This window comes from Haemaphysalis longicornis, unplaced genomic scaffold (genome assembly GCF_048455015.1).
Source record: "Haemaphysalis longicornis isolate Haplotype H1 unplaced genomic scaffold, Haemaphysalis longicornis Haplotype H1 scaffold_1, whole genome shotgun sequence".
Classification (NCBI taxonomy): Eukaryota; Metazoa; Arthropoda; class Arachnida; order Ixodida; family Ixodidae; genus Haemaphysalis; species Haemaphysalis longicornis.
The window spans coordinates 415,373,719-415,387,322 of NW_027526203.1; the positions used below are offsets into that span (position 1 = coordinate 415,373,719).

The 13,604-nt window shown below is 48.5% G+C and overlaps 1 protein-coding gene across 1 annotated transcript; it reads left to right on the forward strand.

Moving 5' to 3' along the window:
- The first annotated feature begins 2,835 nt into the window (after window positions 1–2,835).
- Window positions 2,836–5,205, forward strand: LOC144161550 (uncharacterized). Its single transcript, XM_077692204.1, has one exon. It carries the CDS (start codon window positions 2,836–2,838, stop codon window positions 5,203–5,205), a length of 2,370 nt encoding a protein of 789 aa, XP_077548330.1.
- The last annotated feature ends 8,399 nt before the right edge of the window (window positions 5,206–13,604 follow it).

The following is a 13,604-nucleotide window of genomic DNA, read 5'->3' on the forward strand; positions in this document are numbered from 1 at the left end:
AGTGAACGTTTGCAGCTGCGAGTAGGCAGATTGAAAAGGAGAGAAGAAAAACCGACCAAGCCATTCGGGGTTTGTCACAGATGTGTGCGATCTAATTAACATTAGGTTTGTTCTAATAGGTTGTTAAAGCAGCCCATTAGTCTGTTCTGTCTCAACCAAAAGAGCGGGTTTTTATTGGAGGGGAGAGCCGACAGTATAGAGGTTTTTTTTATTTCACGAACGACGCATTAAAAAGCCATGAAGACAAAATACAAATTTGGTTCATTAAAAAAAAAAAAAACATAAACCCGGACCACTTCCACTAACGTGAAACTTGGGTTGGGGGCAAAGCATGCAGTGTATAAGTGGATTCAGAGATTGTAACTCCCTCTTGCCACACGGCGCGCCCTGATTGGGGGCCGGACAAGCGCCGATGGGAGGAGCAATCGCGCGCTTGCTAAAGTGGTGGCGCCCTCTCTTGCGTTGAACAGGATTTAAGCAATTAATAGAGAGACAGACTGGCCGTAAATTGTCTTCATGTCACATACCGCAGCACGCGTCATGCGCGAGGCGTCGAAAAACGAGTGTTCCGGTGTGTTCTTTTAGTACGCGTTACATTCTAGCGCAAGGCGTTGGAAAACGAGTGTCCCGGTGTTTTAGTACCGTAACTACATGAGACGACAGGAGACGCCGAAAGCCCGAGCCCCTAAGGTGTTTCGCCCCTAAAAGACTGTTTTGTCCCGATAACAACGGTAGCAATTTTATCACAAACTTTAGACAAACCGCCGAGATAACATATGAAGCAGTGGAGACTCCTTAGCCACTCTCTAGCGATATCATCTGTGGCGATGCAGAATGTTGTCTGAGCGGTCGGAGGCAGCCGACCTAAGCCACCGCCCCCACAAAAAAGTCATTGCTGGGCATTCGCATTGGTGCGCGTTGATCGTATTACTTGAATGCTAACTTGCAGTCACGCCCTGATAACTGTGATTTTAGTGCTGGCCTATATTACGGTACTCCTGGCCATATTACGTCACAGTAGCGCGAAATTTGAAAGCTCTTCGATACTTCTTGCGTTTTTTTTTTTATCAAAAACGTCTTTCCTTGGGCTGGGTTGAAGCTGAATAAGTTATAAAAGCCTAGTTTCTTTCAAATTTACCAGAGTTGAATTTTGTCCTAATGGCCAGTTTACAACCGCGTCCGGTTCGGTTCTCTACTTCGCCAAAACGAGCGTGCTCTCTTGCCGGCGGGCATACATTCCAGTGTGCCGAAGGCTTGTGACGGTTTTCTCTTGTCTCACTGGACCTTCCAAAAGTATAAAAATGGTTTGAATAGGTTTTCTTGTGTTTTCCAAATTCTAATTGCGAGACAAAGAGGCGCGCACCTTATCCTACATCAAGTCACGCTTTTCAAATTATCAGCAAATTCTTTTTCCTATAGGCCGTGTGCGCATACGCCCTAATATCTAACCACGTCCATGGTATGACGTCACGCATGCAGGAGGTGCCGGCGCTGTTTCAGCAGCGGCTACGGCAGATCCATGGGAGTGATATTCCAAGATGGGTACACAAGGCAGACACTACCGGTGCGATGCAGAACGTTAATTAAACGTGTTGATGTGCGGCGCTTTCCCCCTAAACCGACTTAAGTGATACCCAACCACCCTTATTTACAAAAATAATGCGTAAAATTTAGCCGAGAGAGCCTTTTATAGCCAAAAAGAAACAAAAATTGCGGCTCTTGCAAAATTTTTTGCACTGCTGGTGCTCAAACCCAGGCCGCTAGCGCAAAAACTTGTGGCTCTACCCATTCCAAGTGAACCGGTAGGTGGCGCTGGGTGCATAAGGAAGTGGCTCAAACCCAGGCCGCTAACGCAAAAACTTGTGGCTCTACCCATTCCAAGTGAACCGGTAGGTGGCGCTGGGTGCATAAGGAAGTGGCGGACGTGCACCCGCTGGGTATGGAATGTCGCGCAGGGAGATACGGTGACCGCGGTGGCACTTGTGTCGGGGTAATATGGTGTCGCTACTGTAGTAAGACAGCATGCATGGTACGATAATAATAACCCGGAGCCAGCAAGATGCACAAGATGCTGGATTAGCAATAAAGCAGCGTATGCTCAAATGAGAAGGTGTGGTGGTTTTGCAACAGCTTCGCTGGACACCAACTTTAATTGGGCCGGAATGGAGAGTCAATTTTTTTCTCAAAATCCTTACCTTACTTACCTAAAAATTGTTTTCTCACTTTGATGCCCATGTAGTTCTATTTCGTACTGATTTTCAGCATGAGAAAAGGAGGATAAACTTTATTGACAGCATCGTAATGTGGTGTGGGGCCCTCAGTCCAGGACTCCATTGGAGACCCCTGCCGCCACGGCCCTTTCCACCAGCCTAAGCTGGGATCCTAGCCTGTGTTGACCAATCCACTTTTGCGGTTACGCGCTGTGATATATTGGCACCAACCAATCAACCTTTCAGCAGCTCGAGGGAGAAAGACGAGGACGTGAGGTGAACGTGAAAGAGCGCAGCGCCAGTCTCATCTCGCAGCCAGAAGTCTTCGTTCCTTCCAGCGACTTAGCCACGACAACAAGGAACGTCCAACCACCCTTCGTACACTGACCATCAGGGCCTGCTGCGGAATAATACGGACGCCGAGAATCGACAAAGGTGAGCACAGAGTGCGCTGAGTGCGCAGTCGTGGAAGTGGACTTCGCTGACTGAGCCACCAGCGTGGGATAAAACTTGCGGCTAATGTCCAGGCACTTTGGATCAGAAACCAACCTCGCGTGCTCCTGCACTGATTGAGTGGATTGAAGGTGGGTTCATTGATGTATGGTCGGTACACGGCCCGGAAGCCATGTTTAAGCGCATTAGCCACTCGAGTGATGCTGTGGCGAAATTTCTCAAGCAGCAAGTACAGTTGAACCAGGGAATATCGCTGCAGAATCTGATGGGCCACCTTTCACAGCTGTCGCCTGAACTGAGAACCAAGTACGGTAGCTCGGTCAAGTCACTCAGGGTTTTCCTCCAACAGTATCCGAGTATGTTCGTCATAAGCAATGGCACCAATGTGTCTGTGCTCACTGAAAGCCGGCAAACGACTTCGTTGCCAAACGGTAGTGTCCAAAGCTCCATTACTTCAACGTCTGACCTCGGTACGAACGAGGGGGATGTCACCTGCCTCGCTGATGTTACGGGCACCATATACCGTCTATTCAGTCTATACGGGTTCATTCGCACTGAGTATCCTGTCAGGACAAGCGTTTACTTCGACGTGAAGTCTTTTGAGGATGCCAAGCACAAGAGCCTGCCATCGTCCGGGTTGCGGGTGGGTGAATGCGTCAACTTCGACGCCAAGTTGGGACCCAAGCATTGCACAGCCAGTTTCCGAGCAACCCGCGTAACCCGTTCCTCCATGAGCAAGCCCTCGTCGTCACCTGGTCTCCCGCTCAGCAGCGCAAATGACATAGCAGGTGGCGACTGCGACACCGTAACCAAGCTTGTCAATCAACAAGGCGTGATCGAAACGGTGAAGTCCAACTATGGCTTCATAAAATTCGGCCTCAATATGAAGGAGCGGGCCTTTTTCCACGCCAAAAATGTGGAAATGTCGCTCAGCAAGTCCACAAGAAACCTTCCGGACGTGCTCACCATTGAGGACGACGTTCGCTTCAACGCCATGCTGAGCAAGAAGCCGACAGACAAGGTCAAGTGGGAGGCTACAGCAGTGTACCTCTGCCGGCACAGCGACAGCAACGGCGCCGCTGACTTTGAAAATGACCCTGGCAATGAAATTTTTATGTCCGACGATGGCTCTGACTCCCAGGATCTACCGGTGACACCGGACCCCTGCGAGAGCCGCAAAACTTACTTCAACGGATCTGCGGGCTGCGAAACTTGGGATGCAACTTCGGCCAAGGCGGACTCCTGCAACACCATAGTTAAGAAAGAGAGGAATGCGATGCTCTTGTCGTCAGGCGGGGAATGCAGGCAGAAGTTGTCTGGGGAGCGGGGCTTCTTGTACCCCATAACCGAGTCTTCCGGTATAGTCAAGTTTGGATCCGGGCGTGGTTTAATGGCTTGCGCGGCCGTGGATGTCACGTACCGCGACCAGGGACTCATTGACAACTTTCTCTGGGAAGTAGCCGATGGCCAGGAAGTAAGCTTCGATGCTATGCAAGCGAATGACAATACATGGGTTGCGACGCTGGTATGGATTGGGCAGAGGCCTACGAAGCCGCTTGTCGCCGATAGAAAAGTCGTTTTTAACAGAAAAACCAACAAGGGCCGGGGTGCCCAGAAACAATTTGAAACAACAGAACCGAGCCCAAGCTTCACTGCTGGCGGAAAGGACACACTCCAAAACGTGGACACGGGATCCCAATCCAACCAACCTCTCATCGCTGTTTACAAAGATGTCAAGGGGATCATCGCACAGGTCATGGAGTGCATCGGTATTTGCGAGGTTCAGGAATTTGCTGTGTCGAGGAAAATAGAGTTCACGAGCGAGTGTTTTTATAAGGACGGCACCATGTTCCTGGGCTACCTCAACGAGGTTCTTTGTGAGGGTGACACTGTGTTTCTAGACTACATGGTGGGCGTCAACGGAGCAAAGGAAGAAGCGTGCTGCGGTCTCATCTGGCAGGGCAGGAGGCCAGAGGGGGTGCGGCAGACGAGTCACTTGGAATTTGGCCAGGGGCTTCAGATCACCACGCAGGGCGGGGAGAACTCGCTCGGCTTCAAGGTTTTCAAGACGGAGATCAAACAGGCAGATGATGAGACGTCGCGCGGTCCATCCCGTGTGCCCTCGGACACTGGGCTGCAGGAGGACACGGTGCCCAGCACGGGAATTCGATGGAGCGGCTCGGTGTCTGTGGCCGGTCTCCTCGCCGCTCCGTCAGCGGAAACAAGCATCGCAACCAACATGCGGTCTCCCAGACCACACGATGGCATCCCTACCCGTAGGAGTTCTCCTGAGGTACCCATCGTTTCAGCAGCTGTTTACGACGAGGTGCTGCTTCGGGCGGCCAAAACGGTGGCAGCGGAGTTCATTGCCGAGGAAAAGCGGCGAGTCGTCCTCCACGACGTCGGTGTCCTGACAGTTGACGAAGACGCTTTGCCATCCCAGTACTCGGGACCGGATGGACTTTCCCCTGCCATCGTAAGCACCAGCACCCAAACCGTCTCGACAGGAGGAGTCAACTCGGAAAGGCTGTTCATCACTTGAAGTGCTTGCCAACTGATTGCCACAGATCACACCCCCAGGACTACATGGCTGACGCGATGTTTGAATTCCCTCCGTCATTTCTTCTTTCCTCCTTACATTTGTTGGCCATAATAAATGCTTCTCAGGAAAAAAAATCCTTGTAATAAACGGCTGCTCCTAAAAATGCGAACTAGACTTGTGTCTCTTTTTAGAGTACTTTGACTGCTCGCCGCTCTGTTGCCACCCTTCCATTACTGTCCTCTGAAATAAGTGTCCCCGCAATTATACCAAAACCGCACTTGGAATGGGACAAACTCTGCTGCAAAAATAACTGTCTATGGATGCATTTCTATGCTAAATATTCGATTGTTCCGTGCACGTGCTGTATGATTACACGACTTTACTTTAGAGGGACCAACGAGGAACACCACAGCATGCGAACAACGCGTCATATCAACGAATGAAAACGGACATGAGATTGGAAAGAAAATTGAGGGTCCGTCCATGAAATGAACCGGTATTTCGCGTGAGCGTACCTTTTGTAATTTCTCCCGTAATTGTTTGATATAATTATTTCCTATTGTATATTGTATTCCGTATCTGATTTTTTATGTTAATGTTAGGCTAATTATTTCTCATTTTTTGCGCACTTCAAAAAAACCCAATTATGTACATTACTCTGCAGTCACAACTGAGCCGCTCACCTCGTTCTTGGCGTTGTGCCGACTATTATCGCTGAGCTATAAACATCCGCGACGGGATTCTTCAAGGTTGAGGCATTTTCTTTCACGATTATAAAGTCGTTTCCCTGAAATGTATGCCACCCGTGGAGGAAAGATAACTCAGGGGAGGCGCCTAGTATCTCAAACGCATTACAGAAAATGCGGTGAAGTGCTTTTAAAGGAGCCATGAAGACAAAATACAAGTTGGGATTGTTAGAAAGACTGCTTAGTCCCGATAACAATGATACCAATATCATAGAAATCTTCGAACAAATAACGGAGATATTAAAGAAAACGTGTGAAGCAGTCGCGACCCCCTAGCCAATTTCCCGCAACTTTTCTATGACGTCACGGAACCTTGTTTGTGCGATTGGCGGTCGCCTAACTGACCTGTCGTGACGACACATGACTGGACGTCTGTAGTGGGGCCTCTAGTTCCATTTGACCGCATCACATGAATGCTAACGTGCAGTTAACGCACTGAAAATTATGTTTTATTGTTGGCCCGTATGACGTCACTCTTCTCCATAAGACGTCACTGTAGCACGAAATTTGAAAGTTTTTCGATACTTCTTGCATTTTTTTCGTTAAAAAACGTCTTTTGCGGCTGGAATGGAGCTGAGTGAGATACTGAATCCTAGTTCTTTCAAATTAAACAAAGTTGTATTTTCTCTTCATGGCTCCTTTAAGGAGGTCCATGAACAGTGTTGTTCGATTTTTTTGCAGCGACGGTGGCTCAATCGGGCTAAATGCCACGGATCGTTTTTACGGCGCTCCGACAAAACTGCTAATGTGAACAAAATTAGCCGCAGTGAAGACGAGTACGGCTGATTTCGAGTATATTTCGCAGCGTCAGCAGGGTTCTTCGGCATTCGCTTGCTCCGGCGTACTTCATTGCTCTCGTGAACGGAAGCAGGGGCGGAGAAGGCGAGGCGCAGCATAGCAGAACGGCACAGGGTAGTGGGCTCCGTGGACGTCCTCGCAAGGCGGGAGCGGTTTCACACAAGTTCCGTCAGGGCCTCTCTTGAGTATTCGTTCCACCAAGATGCCAGTGTTAAAGCCCGAGAGGGAGTAGCGCCGCTTGGTTGGGCACGGTGTGTTACATTCGGGAAGGTGCCCCCGAACCGGGTTCCGTCGCCTCCGTCATGCGTGTGGTAGCGTGGTGGTGAGCGGCCAGCAAAGGTTGCTGCCTTGGCGATGACGACAAGAAGCCGAAGGTAAACTTGACTGGTTTACTGCATGGCGAGAGATGAGCCGAAGCAATATAGGGACAATACCCTTCCGGGAGAGGTTACAGTACAGGACTCGAGCAGAGCGACAGCAAGGATTCACTGCTCCAAAACGAATGGGAAACACCGGGAGGGCGGTTTTGTACACAATAGCCGTAACGGCTGTGCGCCTTTCCCTGTGCTAATGTGCACACGACCCACAAATAGTACAGAAACACGCAACGCTCTTTCTGAGTTCGTGAGGGGCCGGCAGCAGCGGCACTCGTTGAGCCTGAGAGAAGGGGGAGAGGAGATCTCGACTGCGGCGCCGGTTCAGGTCTCAACTTGCAGATAAGTTGGCTGTCGCTGCAGTGGTTTGAGTCACCGACAGCGAGGCGCCCACGGAAGGCGCACGTAGTGGTAGGCTCTGCCACAAAGCTCAAAAGCACTGCACGAAGCTTGCAGCACGTTCTAAAGGGAGAGGAGGGAAAACTTGGCCAGGAGATAGCGAAGGGGGTAAAGGACCTGCGGGCGACGGCCCCAAATGTGCGCATTGCAGTCTGCACCGTGCCGGAGGTGGTGAAGCAGGGCGTGCACACCGAACGGGTAGTACTCGCTGCTAACAGCGAGATCGTGAGGTGCGGCAGTGAACTTGGGCTGGAAGTGATAGACGTGAACAGGGTAGTGGGCAGCATCGGACATAGGCAAGCTTTTCAGTGGGACGGGATTCACTTCAGCCTCAGGCTAGGAAATAAGGTGGGGTGGCGCTTAGGTGGGAGAGCGGTAGCTTTTTTAGGGGGCCCCGCGCAGCTAAGGAAGGCAAACTAGGAGACAAAGGGGAAGCAAGAGACACATGCACACTCAACGCGGGGAGGCAGCCAGGCCTAGAGCTAAACGGAGAACCCACGGACGTAACTGAGAGCGTTGACAGAAGCCATTTAAGTGAAAACAATGGAGCAAACAATTCTGTAAAAGACAAAAACAGACCCCGTAAGCGGAAAGGGAAAAACAAATGCAATAAATGCAATAAATATTTAATCAACTACATAAATATGCAGGGAGGCAGAAAGCCAGATAAGTGGGTGGAAATTAAAAAGCAACTTGAACGGGAAGGAATAGACGTGTACGCTTTAGCCGAGACTCACCTCCGGGACCTAGAAGCCCCACCTATCATAGACAATTATGTCTGGGAAGGTTGCAACAGGACCACAGGAATGAAGAAAGGGGGAGGTGTTGGCATGCTTATTAAACAAGGGACCGACTGGCAGAGAGTGCATGAAAGTTGTAAAGAGCATCTATGGGTAAGAGGCACCATAGAGGGGAAAAATACATGGTTAGGAGTGGTGTATCTGTGGACCGGAAGTAGTGCTAGGGAGGAAAATGAGGAAATGGTAAACTGTTTGAGAAGAGATATAAACGAGTTCAAAGATTCGGGCGAAATAATCATAGTTGGAGATATGAATGCCCATATAGAAGGTTTGGATGGATACACAGACCACAACGGTTCTCTAGTGATAGATCTATGCCAGGAAAACCGGCTTGTAATAGTGAACACGGAAAGCAAGTGTGATGGACAAATAACGTGGGAAAGCGGTAACAGACAGTCTAGCATAGACTACAGTTTAGTATCCGAGACAGTATACGGAAGGCTGTGGGAAATGAGGATAGATGAAAATGGAACAGACAGCTTAGGAAGCGACCACAAGCGATTTAGCTTGCACTTTGGAGGCGCAACCCGGAAAAATGCAGAAATAGGTACAATAGAAGGAAATAATTTGAATAATGAGCAGTTAAAGACCATCGCTGATAAATTGGAAGATGAAATCAATAAATACCCAGGCAAAAATTGGGATTACGACGAAATGATTGCGTTCATAAAGGGTAAGATGAATGAAGCAAAGGAACGAAACCGATGGAAAGGGAAGAGAAAGCCGAGAAGCTGGTGGAATAAGGAAATAAAAGAGGCTATTGACCAGCGAAGAAAGGCGTCGAGAGAACATAGAGAAGCAAAAAGAACTGGTATGGAACCGGAGGTAGTGAAGGAGAAGTGGGAGGTCTACCGTGAGAAAAAACTAGAAGTGCAGAAAATGGTGCAAACAAAGATCAAGCAGAAAAGCGAACAATGGATGGCAGAAATACGGAAAAAGGACAAAAGCGCATCCAAGAAGTTTTGGAACCATGTAAAATCACTAAGCTCAAAAAACGATAACCATCAAAAATTCCTGATTGATGAAGAGGGGGAACATTTAGAAGCAGAGCACGCGTTGGCGCATATTCATCGAGTGATTAGTGAGAAGTTTAGGACAATAGTGGTAGGGAAACCTGCACCGATAACATCAGCGCCACAAAAGACTGCGGAAAGGAAAATAAGTTTGAGCAACCTTGATTGGAAAAAAGCAGAGCAAAAGGTTTCCCCCCAGACAGCAGTGGGCCCGGACGGAATACCAATGCAACTGATAAACCTACTTGGACCTAAAAGTAAGGATTCGTTTATGAGGGCGATAGATAAGGTGATAGAAACCAAACAAATACCAGAGGACTGGTTAGAAAGTAGGATGAATTTAATATATAAAGGCAGAGGAGACAAAGCCAGTATTGATTCATACAGACCACTCACAGTAACGTCAGTGGTGTATAGATTCGTAATGCAGGCGATAAAATCAGAAATCCAAGCATGGATGGAATAAAATGAAATACTTGGGGAACTGCAGAATGGATTTAGACAAGACAGGCGACTGGATGACAATCTGTTCGTGATAACGCAGTGCATTGAAATTGCGAAAGCACAGAATAGACCACTATGGATTACGTTCTTGGACATTAAAGGGGCATATGACAACGTAAACAGAGAACGGCTGTGGAGGATGCTGAAACTCCAGGGATTAGATGACGAGTTAGTACAGTTCCTTATAGCAATCTATAAAGACAATAGAGTGCACCTTACTTGGGAAGGACAGAAATGCGCCCAGCAGGTCAACATCCATCGGGGACTGAAACAGGGATGCCCTTTGAGCCCAATACTGTTCATGCTTTACATGGCAGGGTTAGAAAAGAAAATGGAAGAAAGTCAAGTAGGGTTTAGCCTAACCCATATGCTGCAAGGCGAAGTGGTACAACAGCATCTTCCGGGAATGTTATACGCAGACGACATTGTTCTTTTAGCTGATAACCAAACCGATATGCAGCGGCTAATAAATATTTGCGGCCAGGAAGCCACTGACCTCGGATTAAATTTCAGTGCAGAAAAATCAGGAATAATGGTTTTCAATGACGCTACCACCGACGTAGTGTCTATCCAGCAAGGCGAATTACCTAGAGTGAAGGAATATAAATATTTGGGAGTGTGGATAAACGAAGGGGATAACTACTTAAGTACTCACGAGGAGCAACTTAAGGTTAAGGGAAAGCGAAACGCAGCTATAATGAAGCATAGAGCTCTGTGGGGGTATAACAAATATGAAGTAGTAAGAGGAATGTGGAAAGGAGTAATGGTTCCGGGTCTCACGTTTGCAAATGCTGTACTCTGCTTAAAATCAGACGTTCTATCAGGCCTTGAAGTAAACCAGAGAACGGTAGGACGTTTGGCCTTAGGCGCGCATGGAAAAACAACTAACGAAGCAGTTCAGGGAGATATGGGCTGGGCGTCGTTTGAAGTTAGAGAAGCTCAGAGTAAAATATGCTTTGAGATGAGGTTGAGGGCAATGGATCAACGAAGGTGGGCAACTAAGGTTTTTAGGTACCTGTACTTGAAAAGCGTGGACACGCAGTGGTTAAGAAAGACTAGAAGGCTAACGATGAAATACGGAAAGAACAGTGGGGAATCCAAAACAGCCAAGGTAACCAAAAAAGAGGCAAGGCAGATTGAAACGAATAAATGGAGGGAAAAAATGGAAGCTAAAACGTCGTTAGAGATGTACAGGGCTGAGAAGATGAACATCAGAAAGGAAAATTTCTACGATAATTCCCAGGGCAGTGCTTTGCTTTTTGAGGCTAGAGCAGGTTGCCTGCGAACTAAGAGTTTTGTGGGGAAGTATTCACAAAATGAGGGGGTATGCGTGGTCTGCGGAAAAGAAACAGAAACTATGCGGCACATCGTGTTAGAATGTGAGGGTATCCATCCAAATCTACATGAAGGGAATATTGGGCTTTCAGAAGCCCTAGGATTTAAGGGTATCACAGAGGAAGTTACCTTCAAGGCTGTCGAGGGGACGAAAAGAAGATTAGAATGCTGGTGGACGAAAGGCAGAGAGGGGAATATTGCCTAGGACAGTTACCACCTGTAACAGGAAAAAAAAAGTATTTTGTGCCTAATAAGCTTTTTGTGCCTGCCCTAAGCAGCGCTAGTATTATACCAAAAGTGTAAAACATATGTATATTAGTCCTTTTTGGTAAGATGGCATGTCATCACCCCGATACAAAGGGGAAACCAATAGAAATCATCATCATCATCACAATTGCGGCGCGCTGAAACTGAACCGCTTCTCTGCGGGGAGTCCGAGATCCCGATGGAGAAAGGCCTTCAACCGTTGTCCGGGTGTCGGAGGGATGCTCTCGAAGAGAAGTGCTCGGCAGACGATCTACTCCAGGCCTGGACCGAACGACACTGTGCTGGGGCTTCCCCGGGCCGGTCACTTGACGAATAGTCATTCCCCAGGAACGTCTCTGGCTTGCTCTGGCAAGCAACCGAACACAAAAAAACCACAACCGCATCGCCGACAGGTGCGAAGACAATCCACACTGAAGCTCTACCAGGCTTGTAGTTGCGACAAAAATACGCAATTAACTAACTAAAACAGTTATATTTTTGCCCAGCAGTACCTTAGCCAAGCACACGAACTCTTAAGGCTGACATTTTGCGTGATTGGAAATGTCTCACACAAAAACAAATAGAATCGTAAAGGGCAAAACCTGCTTCAGGAAAAACAACGCCATCGAGAAAGTGAGGCGTCCACAGGCCACTTCTCGCACTGAGAGCTGCAACTCGAGCTCCCGGCATTGCCCTGAGCTTTCCCCTTTTTGAATCGCACCTTAGATGCGCCCGTTCTTTGAAGGAGACTGCAACCGGTTGAGAGGACATCGGTCTTCATCCGAGACGCATCTTGAGCGCGCGGATAAAACTTGCCTAATTTTCGCCGTTAGAGCAAGGCGTGCGCGCTTTCGTTCTAGGGTGCTGCGAGGTCCGCTGAGACCCGGCTCAAAGCGAGCGTACGGCGCCGCCACTCGGCAGGCGCGCAGTGGAACTCTTGCCGCACGTATGTCCGAAAATTTTGCCTCTCTATTCGTCCTTTGCCTTTTTTGCGACACCGTCGGTAAGCGAACACCGAAGGGTGTTTTCGTTATCTTTTCCAGCTGTCAAGGCTACACTAGATCCTGGGAGCCCGGTCTAAGAAAACGGCTCAGCTCCAAGCAACACCGGAATCGTTACGAGCTCTGCTGACAGTTGACGACATCGAGTACCTGATCTCGTGGTAAGGCGTTAACGACTCGCTTAGTCGCGGCATCGGCGTTACTCTTGGCTGCACCATTAAAATCGTTTGGGGTCTCTACTGCCGGCTCTGCCAGAACATCGCTTGAGTCTGAACTCGGGTCTGGAGAAACACCTTCCGTTTCAACAGACTCGTGCTGCCACAGGCTCATATCTGCAGCCGGAGCCTGCAGAGATGAGCCTGTTGGTTACTGAGAGTAGGGTGGGGAGGGGGATAGATCCTTCTGGAGGGCAGGATATGATACGTGGGATATGATGCAGTCCAGGATCAGAGCCGAAGCTCTGATGCGAATCCGGGCTCTGATGCAAATCTGATGCGAAGCTCCTTTCGCATTTCACGCTTAAACTCCGATTAGCTTGCCATATATAGTGCGACAGGGCTTGTGGTGAACTGCAATTTTTGTGTTAACAACACCAGACAGCAGAGGCAGCCAAGGCAAAAGTGTGTAGCAAAACAAATGTGATATTTCCAACCTGTGAAATGAGCAGGGGTAAGCGTCCGCTCTGTTCGCTGCCTCCGCTGCCAAGTATATAGCTGCGAGTATGGGTGTCTGCACATCTAACAATGAATGCAAGCTGCGTAAGAATCCTACCCATTAGTATACAATTCTCTGGATGTCTGCACATCTTTTCACCTTTTCAGAACAAACTGCGCTGAGGGAAAGATGAACAGGCCGCATTTTAATTATGCCGCTGAATATGGACTGTGCCAACGGAGTCAAAATCGTGCTGAGCGCCGTAAAATGACATCGGTCAAATACACCATACTTATGTTCTCGTTCTGGGGAAACCATATTAAAGTTAATTGTCCTGGCTTTCACACTTCAGTTCCTTCAGCACGGCACGGGAGACGATTCCGACTGCACGTAGTCGTTCTGCAGTAAGTTCGTGTTTGTGTTACTACGTTATGTGCTAGTATAACCCGTCATTTATAGTTGTGTCCTGGCGAGTTTTTTAGATTTATTGTTTAAAAGAAAATAGAGAAGGGATCACAAATTCAAACGG

What these genes read in the sequence shown, in the direction of transcription:
- LOC144161550 (XM_077692204.1), top strand. Translation starts at nt 2,836, where the DNA reads ATGTTTAAGCGCATTAGCCACTCGAGTGATGCTGTGGCGAAATTTCTC.